This window comes from Arachis hypogaea, chromosome 16 (genome assembly GCF_003086295.3).
Source record: "Arachis hypogaea cultivar Tifrunner chromosome 16, arahy.Tifrunner.gnm2.J5K5, whole genome shotgun sequence".
In the NCBI taxonomy this organism is placed as follows: domain Eukaryota; kingdom Viridiplantae; phylum Streptophyta; class Magnoliopsida; order Fabales; family Fabaceae; genus Arachis; species Arachis hypogaea.
The window spans coordinates 98,119,000-98,138,821 of NC_092051.1; the positions used below are offsets into that span (position 1 = coordinate 98,119,000).

The 19,822-nt window shown below is 39.1% G+C and overlaps 3 protein-coding genes across 8 annotated transcripts; 2 read left to right on the top strand and 1 right to left on the bottom strand.

Annotated features, from left to right (window-relative positions):
- Nucleotides 1–576: 576 nt before the first annotated feature.
- LOC112754521 (cytochrome b-c1 complex subunit 9, mitochondrial) lies at nucleotides 577–3,515 on the top strand. The gene is made up of 4 exons (XM_025802187.2): nucleotides 577–679; nucleotides 814–981; nucleotides 1,303–1,350; nucleotides 3,177–3,515. Exons 2-4 carry the CDS (start codon nucleotides 862–864, stop codon nucleotides 3,225–3,227), a joined length of 219 nt encoding a protein of 72 aa, XP_025657972.1. The 5' UTR covers nucleotides 577–679; nucleotides 814–861; the 3' UTR covers nucleotides 3,228–3,515.
- A 1,759-nt stretch (nucleotides 3,516–5,274) lies between these two features.
- LOC112754522 (iron-sulfur assembly protein IscA-like 2, mitochondrial) lies at nucleotides 5,275–8,326 on the bottom strand. Of its 4 annotated transcripts, none has more exons than XM_025802190.3 (4): nucleotides 7,993–8,326; nucleotides 7,183–7,313; nucleotides 6,978–7,086; nucleotides 5,275–5,590 (listed from the first exon to the last, which is right to left on the bottom strand). In XM_025802190.3, the coding sequence occupies exons 1-4, from the start codon at nucleotides 8,170–8,172 to the stop codon at nucleotides 5,525–5,527; spliced, it is 486 nt and encodes a 161-aa protein (XP_025657975.1). In that variant the 5' UTR covers nucleotides 8,173–8,326; the 3' UTR covers nucleotides 5,275–5,524. The 4 variants fall into 4 exon arrangements, with proteins under 4 accessions (XP_025657975.1, XP_025657976.1, XP_025657973.1 ...); XM_025802191.3 differs by having other exon boundaries at nucleotides 7,225–7,313; nucleotides 7,993–8,283; XM_025802188.3 differs by lacking the exon at nucleotides 5,275–5,590 and adding an exon at nucleotides 6,480–6,881 and having other exon boundaries at nucleotides 7,993–8,290.
- A 110-nt stretch (nucleotides 8,327–8,436) lies between these two features.
- On the top strand, nucleotides 8,437–11,428 carry LOC112754524 (glucosamine 6-phosphate N-acetyltransferase). 3 transcript variants are annotated; one of them, XM_025802192.2, is made up of 2 exons: nucleotides 8,437–8,733; nucleotides 10,738–11,428. In XM_025802192.2, the coding sequence occupies exon 2, from the start codon at nucleotides 10,738–10,740 to the stop codon at nucleotides 11,197–11,199; it is 462 nt and encodes a 153-aa protein (XP_025657977.1). In that variant the 5' UTR covers nucleotides 8,437–8,733; the 3' UTR covers nucleotides 11,200–11,428. The 3 variants fall into 3 exon arrangements, with proteins under 3 accessions (XP_025657977.1, XP_072076970.1, XP_025657981.1); XM_072220869.1 differs by lacking the exon at nucleotides 8,437–8,733 and adding an exon at nucleotides 10,317–10,435; XM_025802196.3 differs by lacking the exon at nucleotides 8,437–8,733 and adding an exon at nucleotides 10,460–10,623.
- The last annotated feature ends 8,394 nt before the right edge of the window (nucleotides 11,429–19,822 follow it).

The window sequence follows — 19,822 nt, forward strand, 5'->3', positions numbered from 1 at the left end:
CCTATTGGGCCTTTTCTTCTCTGAATGCTTCTAATGTGAGAATGAAAAGAAGCAGGGCGCGGCGGCGGCGGAGGCGTGTTGCGGCGACGGCGGAGGCGTACGAAATTTGCAGCAGAGGAAGAGGATGAGAATGGCAGGGATTGAAGTTGGATGAAAACCCTAGCTGCTTCTCTTTTCTGAATGCCTCTGTATCTGAAATAAAAAAGAAAGGGGAGGACATAGTTAGGGTTTTTCAATCCGCACTCTATTTCGAAAGGAAATTACTTCAATCTCGTTGATGCTCTCCAAAAACTCTAATTTCTCGTACTCAAAAAAAGAGAAAGGAAAAAACGTTAAAAACCAATAATTTGAGGGGTTAAAATCTAATTAGTAAATTTTTCAAAAAAAAAAAAACAGAGTATATTTTGTAATTATTTTTATGAAGGTTAATCATACTCCTACAAAAATGTGAGAGTAAAGAATCTATGGCCTTAATTTTAACAAGTAAAAAATATTTAAAATAATTTATTATCGTATCTTATGCACTATGATACTAAACATTGTAAATAATTAAAATTTTAATAAATCTTATACAATTATTGAATTTTATCCTATCATATTAACCAAACCATCCCTGTGTCACTGAGTTGACTAGGGTTTGTGAGTACTCCAACACTCCAACACCAAACCTGGCAATAAGGTACTTTACCCCTATTATTATTATTATTATTATTATTAAATCAAATCAAAAGTTGTCTTCAAAACATTCACTCACCTCCCTTGGTTCTTGGATCTTCGCTTTTTCCTTTCCATCGCTATTGCTGAACGAGGCAGAGAAGCAGAGAGAAAATCGTAACCCTAATCCGATTTCAAACAAGAGCAATGGAATCTGCGTCTCGAAGAAGTGGAGGAGGCATCTTTGAAGCCCTTTACAAGGTCCTCATGCGCCGCAATTCTGTCTATGTCACCTTCGTCATCGCCGGCGCTTTCGTTGGTGAACGGGTATCTCTTTCATTTCCTTCGCTTCAGTTGCAGTATCCGATGCTTTATAGTAATTGTTGAAATCCAGCTTTGTAGGAGGGTGAATTTTATCTTGCGGTTAAGGGAATCCATCTTTCAATTGCCACTTTATATAATTTATTGTTGTGATAATTCAGTTCTTTTTTTTTTGTTTTTTTTTTTCTTCTGAATGAATTTATGACTTTTATTGTGCAAGTTTATTCACATTTGAAGCTCCGATTTTTGTTTTTGGTTTCTTCCATGTTTATTTAAGATCTGTTTCTTCGGTTGGAATTGCTGAGTGATTCTGTTATTGGGTTGCAGGCTGTGGATTATGGAGTTCACAAGCTCTGGGAGCACAATAATATTGGGGTAATATGCCTGCCTCATGTTATGTCTTGTGGTTTATCTGTTGATTTTACTTGGATGCCTTGTCATGTGCTGCTTGCTTATTTGTGACGATGATATATTGGATCTACGATGAAACTTGGACGGGGTATTTTTTTTGTAGGTCATGTTTACATATCTTGTTAATAGTTTTGGCTTTATTAAGATAACAAGTTCTTTGTATGGTATATCCGTTAAAATGGATTAAGCTTATGCAACATCTACTGTCTATTCTATACCAATGCTCTACACAGTGGAATAAAACTTGATTGTCCTTGTACTATGGTTATTAAGTTATTAGTATCTCCTGATTCTGCAAATACACTTCATAGGCCAGTAATTCATAAATACTAATTGGAATTAGCTAGTATTGCTTCAAAGTTTTTTGGGAAAATATTAAATGCCTTTAAGTTGATTCTGCAGCATCTAAACAGACAAGGAGCATCAAAACTGGTAGGATGTTTTAGGGTGTGTTTGGCTTGCGTTTTTACCTCCTGTTTTCTTTTTTTTTCCTTCACAAAATTCTGAAAACAGAAATAACTGAAAATTACAATAGAAAATGGAAACACAAACCAAACAGACAGATTTCCTTTATTATGAAGTCTGGAAGCATAAGGAGACTACGCATTTGTTGGCTTAATTCGTCAGTTTTTTGCTGTGTTTCCTATCAGTACAAAGATATTGCCATTGAATTCTAAATTATATAATTGGTCTGTTTTTGTGTGAAACAGAACTTATTAATTGTTCTTTGTTGCTTTTGTGGTTCTTCAATTCTCTTGTCTTACTAATATCTTGGCATATTTATCATTTGGGATTTGAGTTATCTACCTTCCAGTTTCCTACTTTATTATCCTACTTTATCATGTCACCTGATGGCGTTTGCACATTGCCATTGAATTCAATTTATACAAATATTGATTAATTGTGTACAGTTTTACTGTCACTTTTGCAATTGATTCATCATGTTGTTTGGAGATGATGCAATCTTGACACGTGTATCTTGCATTGAACAGTATCAAATTGTATTATGTAAGTTTTGTTAATAACTTTATCCATATGTATTGCTTAGTGTATTGGTAGGCATTAGCCATCGCCTCAAACATGTGCTCAATCATGCCCCATATACACTCCTCACCTAATCTCTTTCTCTATATCTGTGGCGGCCCTTTGGCCTTACATTTTCTTTGTCTTGAGAACACAGAAACTCATCATTTGCTATGTCTTTCGCACATGATTGACCTTGCTATCATAATTTACCTCTTTCTTAAAAGAGGATAAATAAAATGGTCACATAATCCATTATTATATTTTTAGGCAGACCATTTTTTCATAATTAATGATCAACTAAGGTTCTTTTGTAAACGGAGTAACTTTTATTTTCAAGATGATCAAATACCGAGTAGAAATGCCATTGTTGATGAGTCAAAAGTGGCTATCATAAAATTTTGCCTTGGTTTACGTGCTGTTGATGGGGCTTGTTAGTTGAGAGGGAAGAAGGAGAATGAAATGAATGAGGGAGATCATTGTGTAGTGCACTTATTGCGGGCTAACTATTTGGGTTGCATGTTTGGAGCATGTGCCCATTTCGTATTTTCATTTGTTTTCCTTTATTCTATGTTTTCACAGAAGTTTAGCGGTAGTATGTATGTGAGCGATAATTATGGAAAATTTGTTCCATCAATTCCATCCATGCCAGTGAATATCTAATTATCAAGCATTGTTTAAGAGTTGTGGTTTTCATGATAGAGTGATGGCTACTTTTACTGTCAAACTTTTTCAGTATTTTTAACCAATTATATTTTCTTATGCAGAAACGATATGAAGATATTTCTGTGCTAGGGCAAAGGCAATCCGAAGAGTGAATTGTTGGACCATCTTTTAGCTATTTTGAGGTTTATTATTCATGGAATTTGAATTGAACATCATGAGCTGGAAGTAGCTTCTTTTTTTGCTAATAAGTATCTAATAGTCTTGTGCTTTGCTAAAACTGCTCACTGGAAATATAGAACATTGAACCAGTTCAAAGCTATGTATTTTTTTTTTTTCTACAATTTGGAAAGAAAACATTGTGTTATTGAAATCTTTGGCTTCAGTGTTGAGTTATCTTAATTTTTGAAGATTTAGGAATAAGAAAGTACTTTCTGTCTAAATATGTCAGTATGTCACCCTTTCCTTACTTTTCATTGCACTCAAATATTTATTACAAAAAAAAAAAAAAAAACCCCTCTTTTAGGGGAAGCTTGAATGTTCGGGATTTACCATTTGACAATTGGGTTTGCTAATCATACTGAATGCATTGTGTGTGTGTATATATATATATATAATATGGTTAATATATATATATATATAATATGGTTACTACATTATCCAATCATTATATAACGAATATCAGTTATTACTATATAATATCAATTAAATACGTTTAATTTGATATACCAATGGTTTAAGTTTAGTTAAAAATTGTTTTTTTTTATGCATATGTAAATGTAATTAAAGGACTAATGGAAAAGCAAAGATATAGAGAACACCTAACTTGTACTTTGTTGTCATTTGTCATATCTTCACAAGTTTCTTTGCCTATATTAAGTCAATTACAGCTTTAACATCATCATCACTACCAACACAACAACAATTAATCACAGTAATTGAAGAAAAAGAGAGAGAAAAGAGAAGGAAAAAAAAAGAGGGGGGGGGGGGGGGACCTAAAAGATTTGTGATTCTAAGACATATAGGAAAAACAGGGCGACGGAGAGGGGAGGAGTTGCTTCTCTCATCATCACCTTTTGCTCAGCTTTCTAATTTAGTTCTGTCCCAACTCTATTGTTGTCGTGTTCTATACCGCTATTGGAGCTTCAATCCCACCTCTGCTCAACGTTGTTGTTGTTCTTCCACGGTCTTTCATCTGTCATGATGAGAGTATGAGACAGACACGGAGAGAGTCCATGGAAGTCAAACGGAATATGTATATTTAGGAGTTATTGTCATTTATATATTTTGAGATTTTTTTTGTTAAAATAGTAATGTATTAAGAGTTAAAATGACTATTCAATCTTTATGAACTAAATCCTCATGATGGTATCTGAGATTCACAACTTATACTATTCTAGTCTCTCAAATTCAAAATTAACTATACTAATTAACGAAATCTAATTCAAACACCATATTAGTCTTTGGACTATTTCCAGCGTTTAAGTAAACGAATAAAATGTGGAGTTAGCTCTAATTTACTATGCTAGACACAATATTAAATGATGTTTGTTTGTTTTAACAGTTAACACTTAAATAAGATAAAAACGAGGTTGTTTTGGAAAATAAAATAAAATAAAACCATTGCACATTATATAAAGTTATAAACTCTTCTAGGGTGATAAGTCAACGTTAGTCCAGCACTTCCTAGTTCCTTCTTTGACTCAATGCTAAAAAAAGTCCAAAAATAATATAATGCGAACTAAAAGACTAGTTTGGGAATTTAGTCATTTTTACGATAACCGAAGAAAGAAATACACGCTGAAACATTCTCTCTCCCCCACCCCTCGGGTCTTTTTTTTTTTTTTTTACTTTTGGCCCAAACCATTTTTTGTTCCTGGTTTTAGAGATGAAATTGCTTTGCTGTAAATACTGGACTCCATAGTTGTTTATTAGAAGATATATCTTACATGTCTTTAGTAGCATTCTGTAAATGTAACGATTTAATAAATCTAATTTCGAGCCCTCCGAAATGAGATTGGTAATTTGGCAGAGTAGAAGTTCATATTCGTATTCACTGCAAATAAATTTACTAAAATACGATTGCTCAGTTATCTCCTGCATCATATCACTCTACGAAACTATACATGTTGCACGGCATTTTGCATAGCATCTCAAGTGTTGAATTTATTAATTTTTGGATGAAAACTTCAGTCATCAAGATTTTGGAATGAAAAATCTATACAAGCCAATAAGCCTCATTAACAAATCCACATTGTTGACAGGCTAAGAAAATGCCTTATTACTAATACAGTTCCATGTTACATTGATATAATTATACAAACAATAAATTTAATCTATAGTTCGACCAATCGATATTTGAGGTACAAAAGTAATGATTCATAGTGTAATATAATTTGCGAGAAATTGAGTATCTTAGCAGTTATGAAGATTCGGAAGCAATCATCAGGAATTACTGTTTCACCATGAATGAAGCTTTACAACTACAACCACCAACGGCACTGGGGTTCTCAGTCACCTGCAAATGAAACCAGACATTGATATTTTTTCTAAAGAAAAAAGTCATCAATGATCTTTATCCAAAATTAAAAAAAAAAAAAATGGAGGGGTTGTGATATCATAAGTCGATGACTCAAGTATCCTGAATTCATCATAGAAGAAGGTGATGGAAAACAAATACAGATGTAAATCACACAATTCAAATCCCGTGGATGAAACAAAGGAGTGTTTGCAGTGTTATTTATGACTAAAAAAGGTACCATGAAAAAGCCTATGGAAAGATTTTGCCACGCATCTACCAAGAGCAACAATGTTCTGTGGGGAAAAAGACCAAATATGTCTATACAGAGACTGAACGTGAATATTGGTCATTAATAGAACCAACAAAATAAAAAAGCTTAATATTGTATTTGTATAGATGATCATTTTACATTGGAAGTGTCAACACACTGGACAATCGGGTGATGAACAAATACATTAGAAAAGTTAGTATAGCACCTATTGTGCAGAAGAAGGTGAATTATCACCATGAGTTATTTAGGAATCAATGGATTAAGGTTGTAGAAGTTCTAACAGGGAGATTATCTTATACGGAGGACAGTTCAATAGCTAAAGATAAAAACTCAGAAAACTTTATGTGAAAAAATTGAAAAAGATTTGGATGTAAGTGGTCTAATTGCAAACATGATTAAATTCTAATCCACTTGGTGTAACCCCACACACAGAACTTATCTTCAAAGAAAAAAATAATACCATGAAACTTATAAGATAAACCATGTTTGGGACATTTTGCTGCAGTTTACAGACAAATTTCGTCTCAAGACTTGAATTGCCATATGAACATTATAACAAAGTTCCATTTGTAATAAGAAAGCAACTGGTACTGGGATTAAAAGTAGAATAGAAAATTAACGAGGAAAACTCTTACTATATAAAAATACTGCTTAGGACATTCTAGAGTAGATACTGGAAATTGGAAGGAACTGATAATAGAGAAATGCAGAAATAAAGTTGAAATTTAGTGCTGCTAGACAAGCTATCCTCCCAGCCCTAAGCCCCAATTCTTTCCTAAATTCCACTCTCCCCCCTTTACTACACTCATCCTTCCCTTCATTCATTTTATCTCCATGACAAGGTTTACGCTTAATTGGTAATTGCAGCATCATTTTTCACTCTCCATTGTCCTGCTAATAAACTATCATGCTCATTTCCGACCCCAGATGCTTAGCCACTGGCCCAATTCCTTTGAAGTTCGAACCCTTCTCTATTCTTTTATAACTCCTCTTATACATGTGGGTTAAAGGCCCATCCTAATTCGTGTGGAGGGCGAAAAAGGAATGTAAGTGAAGATATAATTTTGAATAATACAACAGTTTATACATGGCTTTCAAGTGTGCTTGACTTACCACAAAGGCTGAACGGATTAGCTCCTCAACGTAATCAACAGTTGCACCTTTGACAAAATCGTATGAGATATTGTCAACAACCAGTTTAATCCCTTCTTTCTCAAAAACTCTGTAAATACAGCAAGAAAGCCAGTTGTAAAAGAACCCAAGACAAAATAGCTACATATCTCAGAGGTGAAACTTGTGACTGGTGAAAAGGTAATACTTGTCATCTAAGTTGATTCTGTCATCCAGATTAAAAACGTACTGAAATCCAGAACATCCACCGGTTTCTACACTCAGACGAAGCAGTTTTCCATCAGATGATGACTCAGTTGCTTCTAGTTCTTTCATTCTCTGTTCCATATTCAAAAGTTGCAGAAAGGGGTTATTATTCACTACTTTAATCATATATTGCTCCTGACGACATCCAATGTAAGCAAAAGCAAAGAGGAACCAAATAGAATGAACAATTAATGAACTGAAGAAAGAACACTCAATGCAACATAATGGGCCACTCTAGCAAGATTTTGGGATGCAAAAAATGCAAACTTTTAGAAAAAGCGAGAATTTGTGAACAGCATCAAAATTTTTAGAAAAGAGAAGGAGCCTCCCCCTAATTTGGAGCAGTAGCAGTGCTTCAGTTTATTCCAAAGGGGATAAATTTAGAAGTTGAGTTAGTTATTATGGTAGTTGATACATGAAATTGCAGAACAATCCAGAATTCCTGATTACACTAACTAACCAATAAATAGGAAACACATAGCAAGGTAAAATTGAAACAAAGTCGCATTTTCAACATACTAAGATGTGATTATGCACATCAATTGCATAGATAAGAGCGCTGGTAGAATCATTGTTTTTCTTTATATGTTGAGAGAAATATAGCTGAATTCCTAACTTTATTTATCTATTTGAAAAATAAAAGGAAAGGAGGAATTATTAGTAAGAAGCTGGAAATGTTAGAAAGTAACGAGAGAGAGAGAGAGAGAGAGAGAGAGAGAGAGAGAGAGAGAGAGAGAGAGAGAGAGAATACTCGGACGCAGCTTTCGGTCATGTGAACGGGCTCAGGAGAAGAAGAGGAAGTCGGAGTTGAACGGTGAAGAATAGAAGCCGAAGAAGAAGAAGAAGCAGGAACGGAGTTGATGAACCTCTCGTTCTGTCGGAATCGCGCTGCCAGGTACGGTGCCAGCCGCCGAATCAGTGGTGTCGACATCGCTCTCTGTATCTCTCTCTATAAAACCATCGGTGAAGATATCTCCGCTCGCTCGCTCGCTCTCTCTCTCTCTCCCTCTAATTCTGCAGTTGCGTTTTTGAAACACAGAACAGAACATTGCCCTTTAGGTCCCCACCCCCCACTCAACCAATTCACGATCCAGATTCAGCCACGTCAACTAATGTATAATCCAACTGTCTGTAACTCTTCCACCCTTCCATCCATTTTCAATTAAAAAAGAAAAAAAAAAAAAAAAAAACCTAAAATCAGAGACACGATGCATCAAACCTCCCTCAGACCTCAACTCAATGCCTCATTCTTCTTCTTCCTCAACCCTCAATCCTCTGCCCTCACCCTCTTCTCCACTGTCTCGCGCTCACTGCCCGGACTCATCTCCTCCCAGCCACGCGCGATTCGCCAGCGTCACCTCCTCCTTGCTGCTTCGCCGGTTCGTCCTCGCCCATCTCCACCAGTCCTCCTCCATCCGCGAATCGCCGGCGTGACCAGAAGCTCCAGGCTCCTCCTCCTCTGCAGTCTGCTTCGCGCCTCCATTGCTCCTCGGTGAGCTTCTTTATTTTAATTTTTCAATCTTCAATTTTTGATAGATTAACGAGAAATGCTCAAGGCAATCAGAATTTATTATTTTTTGCTCACTTTTAGCCATCAACTCAATTCTTTTTAGTTTAGTAATACAGCAATATAGTTACCCACACATTGATGGCTAACTAACCGATGGCCAAACACCATAAATTTTGATGGTCTTCTAGCATTTCTCTGGATTAATTATCAATTTTTTTTTTCTTTGCATTTCATTGTTCACCCGAATCACCCCTATCTCTTCTCGTTTGCTATTTCTCTTGTTTTGATGGCTGTTTCTTTTTTTACTTAGTGTTGAATTCCCGAAGAAAGAAAATTTTAAATACCTGTGGTCCTTAGAACTTGCAACCAGTAATGCAGATTCTATCTAATCCTTTTCAATATGTTTCGACTCCGCCCCTCCGCTCTCTCAATTATGAACCCTACGTTGGTTAGGGGTTGTCATGTTAGACACAGTTAAGTAAATTTTAGTGAATCATGCGAGTTAGGGAGTAAAGTATTCCATTTCTGTAATTGTTATGACATAAGAATAATTTTAACTTTTTTAGTTGTGGCTGAATTAACATAATGTAAAGTGCTTTGGGAAAAAAAATTTCATTTTAATTATGAACAATTATTTACTAGATTTTGAAGGCAATTGATTATTAAAACATGTTTGATACTTTCAGAATCATCACAATTTTTATCATACTGATTTCGAAACTCGTGTTCAAATATAAAGAAGGCTCTATAGAAATAAAAAGAATAAAAAAAACAAGAATTATATAATGTGTAGTCTTTCCCATTATACATATATATGACCAGTAAAGTCTTTCCCATGATCGTCAGTTACAAAAGTGTAGGAAGTCAGAAGCATACTAATTTAAGCAAGGTAATTGTATATTTGTGGGTTGTTCTTATTACTCTCTAGATACTCCCTATCTATCAGGCTTTCTACTATTTTCTTTATGTTTGTGGGTTTCATTGGGAATTTGAGTTGTTTCAAAAAAAAGATTGTAATCAGATACGAGTTAAATTTGTTATTCTATTGGACTTTGATATTCATATACGTGTGTATATTCATATACTCATATACTTCGCTATTCTATTGGACTTTGTTATTCTATTAGTTATTCATTTAATGTCCTTTATTTTTGGCAGCCTAGCTACATACTCTTTCTCAAATATATAACCTTATAATTCAGGTTTCAATCTTGACCTTCAAACTATTAATGATGATGAGGAGTTGGAAAGTGACCAAAACTAATGTATTGAAGGCTCATTTATATCTGATGTGATTTATTTATGATTTGTTGTAATGTTGCTACCTTTTTACTATTGTGTTAAATTTGTTTAGTGACTAAACATTAGGTTTTTTTTTTTTTTTTAATGTTATTTGACGTTGTATAAATCTTTGTTTTTAGTTTAGTTTATGTTTGGGTGTGATCATGATTATATAAATTTTGAAATTTCATTTTGTTTGCTGGAGTTTAACGATAATAAGGGCGGATTAGGATTCAGTTTTCTATTACCTGCAGGTAAGGGCGGGGCAGTTTCTATACAAGTTAAAAAAGGGCAGGGCAGGGTTGGGTAGGGCAAAAAGCCACCCCATTGCCACCCCTAGTTCTGTCTCTAGATCTTTTTTTTTCCTTCAGTCTAACAGCAGGATGCGAGATAAGATCAAATAGTAAGGAAGAACCTCAAAATCTCCGAATCTTGTTTTCCCACTCCTTTTTGCTACATTTTCTGTTGAGGCTTTAATCTGTTTTTTCGTCATGAATTGTCATCCACCACCCTCTCAATTTCATACGATTCGAGTTAGCATGATGATGAAGATGCTATTGATCTGTTATTTTGTTTCCTCTCGAGGTGTAGGTAGTGTTGTGTTTCTTGAGAAACGTACTCCTTCTAGTCCTTTATCAATGTTAATTTACACAATTTGGGAAATTCTATTGATATCTTTGCTTCTTGTTTGTATGATGTTTCCAGATGGAAACTAGTGAGGAACAAAAGTATGGAGTGCGAAGACTGGAGATGTCTGACAAGGGCAAAGGTTTCATAGAGCTACTGCAACAACTTAGTGTTTGTGATTCTGTCTCTGACAAGGAGTTTGAGGATAGATTCCGAGAGCTCAGTTCCCTCGGAGACGACCATGTTATCTGCGTCATTGAAGACCATGTTTCCAAGAAGATTATCGCGACGGGGAGCGTGTTCATCGAGAAGAAGTTTCTGAGAAACTGTGGCAAGGTTGGTCACATTGAGGACGTTGTTGTGGATTCCAGCACTCGTGGGAAGCAACTGGGAAAGAAGATAATCAACTTCCTAACGGATCATGCTCGTTCAATGGGCTGCTACAAGGTCATTCTTGATTGCAGCATTGAAAACAAACTCTTCTATGAGAAGTGTGGCTTCAAGCAGAAAGAAATTCAGATGGTTAGGTATTTCGTTTGAGTCGGTAGCTTTTCTAACTATTCAGATAATTATGAGTATGTTTTGTTAACGTGTTGTAACTTAGTACATGACCTTTGTTCCCTTCATTCTTTTTACCTTCTCAGTTCAATTGTGTTTTTAAGATTCCTTTGTTCAATAGAAATTGCACCTTCAAACATCTGTTCAGAAACACAAGCATATCAGCATATGCACATGTTTTAAATTACATTACCAAGACATTCCTTGCCTATATCACTTGATACATTTGTTGTAAACAATTCAAGGTGTTCTATACAAAATGAAGTTATTGAACTTCTAACAAATGAAATTCTAGTAGTTTATAATTATACAACTAATACATAATCTCTGCACTTTTTTTGTTTTTTCTATATATATATATAAAATGTTGAAAACAAATTTGCCTGAGATGACCCCGATCAAGGAGCTTGCTGAATCCGGCTAGAAAGAGAATCACAGCGTATACCTCAAACAATATATCCCCAGTAAAGAAATTACGAAGGCCAAGTAAAGAAGCCAATAACTAAAATTTATCTGAAAATATCACCATTTAAAGTAGGTGATGTCTGTGGTGGGTAAACCAGTTATAACTATGTAATTAAAGTAATTAAAGCAAAGTATGGTAAATAAGTAGTAACTAGTAAGTACTTAAAGCAAAGGTTTGGGTTTTATGTAACAGGGTAAATCCCATCAAATTCCATACGATAGTTACTTATATTAGGAAACATAATCTTATAATATATTCAAATAAGCTAAGAGGAAGCGAGTAGAATCCAAACCATCTTTAGAGTGGACATAGCAGATTAACTTCATTCAAGCTCCAGCTGACTTCACACGAAGGATGACAATCATTAATCATCTGTAGTTTTTTTATGTTGAGCTCTCAGTCATCTCATGAGCCATCCCAATTTCTTCCTTAACCTTCCTCTCCCTAAACATCCCCTTAATCAAAGTGATGGAAGTAACACTAGATTTGGCTCACACCTCATCTTTCTTATCTCCTTGAACATCTCCAATGCCAACCCAAACTTCAAATTCCTACAATAATCACTGATCAAAATGTTACAAGTTACTCTGTAACCATGTTTTCAACTCTAATTCAAACTTTCAATTAATGCTCTTCATTGCCTTAGCTGATTTTCAGATTGAGATTCTCTTCCTAAACGTGTTAGGTGACTGCTGCACCCAATTTTCATTTTGATATTTCTACGAGCTATGATGAAGTATATCCTCTCACTCATCGATCCAGCCCTCATTAACAATCAGGTAATTTTTTGTTATATTTGATATGTAAATGCTATATAGAACCATTATAGTAGCATCATTCTAGAATTACATGCAATAACCCGTTCTTTTTTTTTTTGGATCTTACGGCGACATAAACTATTTTTTTTTCGGTGAAAAACACAAACTATTTTTTCCCCTTCCAGTTGTAGGCAAGTTTTGACCATTGGCTTTCGTTGATTTCAGTTTTTTTTTTTTTTTTTTGGTTATGAACTGGAATAATAATGGTTCTGTTACGGTGGGTAACCGGAGATTAGTGGGCCGGATGACGTTGGTTGACCCAAACGTGTGAGGGAGGTGGCCAGCTGGTGCACCTGAAACTCGATGTTCCTTCGTTCGACTTGTGCGTCTGGAAGAATGGGGGGTGGTACCTGCAATGACACTCCAATGCCTAAGTTAGCAAGAGTGTGAGCAAGTTGAGAAAGTATTGGGACTTAGTGATACCTGAGGGATGTCAGGGTATTTATAGTGGTGAACCAATAACCACCGCTGAAGTAGTGCCACCTTTTTAGGTGGATAACCGTTCCCATATCTTAGGGAGGTTAAGATATGGCTCTATGAAGTGGTTAGAGAGTTTCTAGGAGCGGTTACTCATTCGAATGAGTGTTATCTGCCAGCTAACCCTCGTATCCGACTTCTTTGGAGTAGGTCGTGTTCAGTACCGACTTCTGGGGATGAAGGCCGGTACTGGGGAGGGCCAACCCCTTTGGGTTGGGCTTCTTTGCTTGGATCCTGGGTCCTATTTATTGGGCCAGGGTATGAACAGTGCCCCTACTCGAGCCCAATTTATTTTTAAGAGTTGGGTTCGAGTATTCAACTCGGGGTCGTAGCCGATTTGTGAGAGGACCGACGTGATGGTTTGAGAACCGACGTGATTTTTCGTGACCTTTTGGTTCTGACAGTTACGTCTAATCAAGCGTCGTGTCCGTTAGGGGTGTGCGTAGGGATTTAATAGCCTTGGTAACGGTGCATCCTCATTAATGATTGCCCCGATTTTACCGTTATGCCCCTAACGTTCTTATAAATATTTTCCCTCTCTTTCGTTGTTTCGTTTCTGCGATCTTTCAAATTTTCCTTGCCTTCGTTCGTGCTGCGTTCTTGCGTCCTCAAAGGCTTTTTGCTTCCAACCCTTATTTCCGGATAAAGGTTAGTTCTTTAATATGCCTTTGTAGATAAATTTGATTTGTAGACTTTAGTTTCGCATCCTCCTCCCTTTAGAGACCGTGTTGGTGACATTTCTTTTCCCCTTGTAGGTTTGTTACCCCCCTTTTTTATAAAAAGAAATGGCTTCTGTAGATGCTCTCTCTCACTGGGTTGATGTCACGGTCTTAGGGGAGGAGCCCTCTGTCGATTCTGAGTTCATTACCAACCTTCGCACTCATCACAGAATTTGTACTTCTGAGGATGACGAACCAAAATACGAATTGGTAGTCCCGGGTCCTGAAGACCGGGTTTGTTTTGGAAGAGTCGATGAGGCGGCCCCTCATTTTTTCTTTATGTATGAGTGCATGATCACCCGTTTGGGTGTTTTTCTTCCTTTTTCGAATTTTGAGATATCTGTTTTGCGTCACTGTCGAGTCGCTCCCACCCAGCTTCACCCCAACTCTTGGGGTTTTTTGAAAATTTATCAATTTGTCAGCCAGGCTTTAGAGTTCCCGACTTCTTTAAAGATTTTCTTCCATCTTTTCCATATGACAAAACCCTTCAGTGGGCTAAACAATAAACAACAGTGGGTGTCGTTCCGAGCCATACAAGGTCGGAGACTTTTTACCCTTTTTGACGAGTCCTTTCATGACTTCAAGAACTACTTTTTCAAAGTGCAAGCTGTAGAGGGTCACCACCCCTTTTTCCTGGATGATCATTCTTCTCCCCGATTTCCTTTATATTGGCTGGAGGCCTCCCCTTGCGAGAAATATGGTCTGGATGATTTAACTGAGGTAGAAGCAGCCATTGTGGGGTTCCTCCGAGAAGCGTGGGGGAGGGCCCCATACTTGGATACTAAAAAATTTCTCCAGGGGTCGCCGTCCTTTGTCCAGTCACAATTAGGTAGCTTTTTGCGTTTCTTGCTTGTTTCCGACTTTCAATTTCTTTTACCGACTTTGTCTGATTTTGGCTACCAATTTGTTTTTTGTAGAGATGGCAAAGAAAAACGCTCAAGAGTCTTACCAGAGGGTTCAGGAAGCCAAGGCAAAGTCTCGAGCCAGGTCTGGAGGTGTTAGGATGGTTGTCTCTCCTCCTCCTCCTCCTCGGAACGTTGGGACTCCTTCTCAGCCTATTGTAATTTCTTCCTCTGCTTCCTCTCTGCCACCCCCTTCCGTCCGACCTACTCCCGAACCAGAGCCAAAGAAGCGCAAGACCTTAGAGTCTGGCGCTTCTGGTGAGGTGGACGCTCTTGCGTTCGTCCGAAAGAACATCTATCCTCATGCTCGTATGAGTATGGATGATGTTTCTGTTCGGCACTACCTCACTACTGTGGTTGAGGAGAGTCTCAAGACGGCGGGGGTTTGTGGCAAACTCTTGGATATATTTGAGAAGACTCCCATCAGCTCTTTAGGGACGACCTCGAAGGTCGAGGAGCTGGAGGGTAGGCTTCGTATATATCAGGAGCATGAGAAGGAGTTGGAGGGGAAAGTCGCCAAACTGGAGGGGGAGAGGAACAGCCTCCGAGAGAAGGGGCAGAAGTTGCAAGCCCAATGCAACATGGAGGTGGAGTTGAGGAAGGCAGCGCAAGCCAGCTACAATAGTTTATTTGCTGATCTTGTGTCTGTAAAGAACGACTTACTGAACGCTCGGAAGGCCTACACTGAGTTGGAGGACTCTATTGCGGATGGTGCTGATGAGGCCTGGAGGATTTTCAAGGAACAGGTCGGAGTTATTGCTCCTGACTTGGACCTTTCTCCTTTGGACCCTGATAAGATTGTTATTGATGGTGCCATCGTGGATCCTCCTGCCCCCATAGTGGAATCTGAGTCTGATTTAAAGACTCGGGGGCAGAGGATCGTAGAGTCCCCTCCTCGCTCTAAGGACGCTCCGAGTTCTTCTACCGTTCCTCCGACTTCCTCTTCAACTCCTACTCCTGGCGTTCCCCCTGATCCTGCTGGTGGTGATCTAAAAAAGTGATTTTTAGCTATCGGGGCCCGGTTTGTGGGCCCCTCTTTTTTGAACTCTTTATATTTATTTGTTGGTGTTTTGAACAATTTTTTGGCCTTTTAAGGTCGTAAACAAAACAGTAATGCCCCTTTTTAATAGGGGTTTAATTTATCGTTAGATAAATACCCTTTTTGGATAAGGGTTTTGAGTTACCTTATGCGCGCATGCTTTTCGTGGTTCCTTTGACTCTTTGATCTTTTCTGGAAAAAATCTTTTCTTTGGGATTTGCCTGCTTTTCTGAATTTCCTTGATTCTCAAGGCAGCCTTTTTCTTAGTTTTTCCTTATCTCTTTTGGTATTCCTAGTACTCAATTTTGTTTTATTGAGTTTTTCGTGACTTAGGCTACTTTTGCGATTCATTTTAATTGTACTTGGTTTCGCATTCCGTCCTGTGAGTCGGACCGATCCCGAGTTTATCATGATCGACTTCTATAGCCTCTTTACACCGACTTGTACCTCGTCGTTTTATCCTGACGACCATCTAGGTCGGTTCATGGGATTTTTACGTTTTGTCGAGCTTAAATCGGCGCGTTTCGTAGAAAGAAAATTTAAAAGGGAATTTTGAAAGAGATATTTAAAATGAAAGAGTTCTTTATTAATTGAGGAGGTACCTTATTGTTACTAAGGGCTTTTGCTAATTTATTTCCCTTAGCCCCTACTGTGATGCCTCGTTAAAAACCCTTCTTCAGAAAAAACCCTTTGATTCTGGGAAAAAATCATGAAGCTGGGAAAAGAGTACATCAGGGAGTAGGGTTTGCTTTTAACTGTAGTACCTTTTCATATTACAAGCATGCCATGACCTTGGTAACTCGGTGCCGCCTAAGTCGGTCACCTTATAATAGCCTTTTCCTAAGACCTCCTTGATTTTGTATGGTCCTTTCCAATTGGCGGCGAGCTTTCCCTCCCCAGATTTGTTGACCCCAATGTCGTTTCTGATTAAGACTAAGTCATCTGGGGTGAAACTCCTTCGAATGACTTTTTTGTTGTACCTTGTAGTCATCCTTTGTTTCAATGCTGCTTCTCTTATCTGAGCTTCTTCTCGGACTTCCGGGAGCAAGTCGAGTTCTTCTTTATGTCCCTGTATATTCCTGATCTCATCGTGGAAAATCACTCTTGGGCTTTGCTCATTGACCTCTATTGGGATCATGGCTTCTACGCCATAGACTAGTCGGAAGGGTGTTTCTCCAGTGGCGGATTGGGGAGTTGTTCTGTAAGCCCATAGTACTTGTTGGAGCTCTTCAGCCCAAGCCCCTTTCGCGTCTTGTAACCTTTTCTTCAGCCCTGCCAGAATGACTTTGTTGGCTGCTTCGGCTTGCCCATTGGCTTGTGGGTGTTCCACCGAGGTGAACTGGTGTTTAATTTTCATACTGGCTACCAGGCTTCTAAAGGTGGAGTCGGTGAACTGGGTTCCGTTATCTGTGGTAATGGAATAAGGTATCCCATACCTTGTGATTATATTTTTGTAGAGGAACCTCCGACTCCTCTGTGCAGTGATGGTGGCCAGTGGTTCTGCTTCTATCCACTTTGTGAAGTAATCTATTCCCACTATTAGGTATTTAACTTGTCCTGGCGCTTGGGGAAAAGGACCTAACAAATTCATTCCCCATTTTGCAAAGGGCCATGGAGAAGTGATACTAATGAGCTCTTCTGGGGGAGCCACGTGGAAATTTGCATGCATTTGGCATGGCTGGCACTTTTTCACAAATTCTGTGGCATCTTTCTGTAAGGTTGGCCAGTAAAATCCAGCTCGGATTACTTTCCTGGCCAATGACCTGGCTCCGAGATGGTTCCCGCAGATTCCGCTATGTACCTCCTCCAACACCTCGGTGGTTTTTAAGGTCGGTACACACTTTAACAATGGTGTTGATATCCCCCTTCTGTAGAGAACATTTTTCACCAAAGTATAATGTTGTGCTTCCCTTCGGATTTTCTGGGCTTCTTTTTCCTCCTTAGGGAGGATGTCGAATTTTAGGTATTCGACTAAGGGGTTCATCCATCCGAGGTTTAATCCGACCACTTCAAAGACTTCTAGTGTGTCTTCCGTTTTTACCACTGAAGGTTCTTGGAGGGTCTCTTGAATCAAGCTTCTGTTATTTCCTCCTGGCTTGGTACTTGCTAGCTTGGATAGGGCGTCTGCTCTGCTGTTTAGATCCCGAGTTATGTGCTTCACCTCGGTTTCTGCAAAGCGCCCCAAGAGTTCCGAGGCTTTCTCCAAGTACCTTTTCATAGTTGGGTCTTTTGCCTGGTACTCCCCACTTATTTGAGAGGTCACCACCTGGGAGTCGCTGTATACCATCACTTTCGTAGCACCGACTTCTTCAGCCAGCTTCAATCCTGCGATCAAGGCTTCGTATTCTGCCTGATTATTTGAAGCTGGGAATTCGAACTTGAGGGAAACTTCTATCTGGGTTCCCCTTTCATCTACCAATATTATGCCTGCGCCGCTTCCTGTTTTATTGGAGGATCCATCCACATAGAGTTCCCAGGTAGTCGGTTTGTCCTCTTGATCCCCTGCATATTCAGCAACGAAGTCGGCGAGGCACTGGGCTTTAATCGCCGTCCGAGTTTCATACTTTAAGTCGAACTTGGAGAGCTCTATTGCCCATTGTACCATTCTTCCTGCAATATCCATTTTTTGGAGGATCTGCTTCATGGGTTGGTTCGTGCGGACTCTTATTGTGTGAGCCTGAAAGTAAGGCCGTAGCCTTCGAGAGGCTATTACTAAGGAGTAGGCGAACTTTTCTAATTTGTGGTACCTTAGCTCAGGGCCCTGTAGAACTTTACTGATGAAGTAGATTGGGTGTTGCCTGACCTCCTCTTCTCTTATCAAGGCTGCTGAGACAGCCCTGTCTGCCACGGAGAGGTATAGGATGAGGTCTTTTCCGGCTATAGGTCGGGTCAAGATAGGAGGTTGGCTCAAAAACTTTTTGAACTCCTGGAACGCCTCCTCGCATTCGGGAGTCCACTCAAAATGGTGCCCCTTTTTCAGTAGGGAGAACAGTGGAAGGGATCTTAATGCTGATCCTGCCAAAAATCTGGAGAGAGCTGCTAGTCGGCCATTCAGCTGTTGGACTTCTCTCAAACAAGTCGGGCTTTTCATCTCTAGGATAGCTCTACACTTGTCGGGATTGGCTTCGATCCCTCTTTGTGTTAGCATGAATCCTAGAAATTTTCCTGCCTCCACTGCGAAGGTGCACTTTGCAGGGTTTAGTCTCATCCCGTGCAACCTTATGGTATCAAAGACTTGTGAGAGGTCGGATAGGAGGTCCACTTCTTCCTTGGTTTTTACCAGCATATCGTCGACATAGGCTTCCATTAAGCTCCCTAAGTGGGGGGGCAAACACCTTATTCATCAGCCTCTGATATGTGGCCCCTGCATTTTTCAATCCAAATGGCATGACCACGTAGCAATAGTTGGCTCTGGGCGTGATGAATGATGTTTTTTCCTGGTCTGGTTCGTACATCGGGATTTGGTTATACCCTGAGTAGGCGTCCATGAATGACAGGTATTGATACCCCGAGCTAGAGTCCACTAGGGCGTCAATGCTTGGTAGTGGATAGGGGTCCTTGGGACATGCCTTATTTAAGTCGGTGTAGTCGACGCACATTCTCCATTTACCATTTTGTTTTTTGACTAGCACTACATTGGCTAGCCATGTTGGGTATTTGACTTCTCTGATGAAGCCGGCTTCTAGGAGCGCCTGCACTTGTTCTTCTACTACTAGGGCTCGCTCTGGGCCGAGCTTGCGTCTTCTTTGTTGTACAGGTCGAGACCCTGAGTAGACCGAGAGCTTGTGAGACATGAGCTCGGGATTTATCCCAGGCATGTCGGAGGCCTTCCAGGCGAAGAGATCGGAGTTATCTCTTAGGAGCCTAGTCAACCCTTATCTTAGGGTTTCCCCTAGGTTGGCTCCTATGTGAGTGTTTTTTCCTTCCTCTTCGCTGACCTGAATTTCCTCAGTTTTTCCCCCGGGCTGTGGTCGTAGCTCTTCTTTAACCCTTGCTCCCCCGAGTTCTATTGTGTGGACTTCTCTGCCTTTTCCTCTCAGGTTTAGGCTTTCATTGTAGCACTTCCTTGCCAGCTTCTGATCTCCCCTCACCGTCGCTATTCCCGACGAGGTCGGGAACTTCATGCATAGGTGGGGTGTCGATACCACCGCTCCAAGTCGATTAAGGGTAGCCCTGCCGATTAA

Bases quoted from the DNA above. Each gene is read 5' to 3' on its own strand.
- LOC112754521 (XM_025802187.2), top strand. From the start codon at position 862: ATGGAATCTGCGTCTCGAAGAAGTGGAGGAGGCATCTTTGAAGCCCTT. The intron at 982-1,302 runs GTATCTCTTTCA...ATTGGGTTGCAG, and splicing joins GCGCTTTCGTTGGTGAACGG to GCTGTGGATTATGGAGTTCA. The intron at 1,351-3,176 runs GTAATATGCCTG...TTTCTTATGCAG, and splicing joins GGGAGCACAATAATATTGGG to AAACGATATGAAGATATTTC.
- LOC112754522 (XM_025802188.3), bottom strand. From the start codon at position 8,172: ATGTCGACACCACTGATTCGGCGGCTGGCACCGTACCTGGCAGCGCGA. The intron at 7,087-7,182 runs GTATTACCTTTT...CTGTATTTACAG, and splicing joins AGAATCAACTTAGATGACAA to AGTTTTTGAGAAAGAAGGGA. The intron at 6,882-6,977 runs GTAAGTCAAGCA...CACACGAATTAG, and splicing joins TAATCCGTTCAGCCTTTGTG to GATGGGCCTTTAACCCACAT.
- LOC112754524 (XM_025802192.2), top strand. From the start codon at position 10,738: ATGGAAACTAGTGAGGAACAAAAGTATGGAGTGCGAAGACTGGAGATG.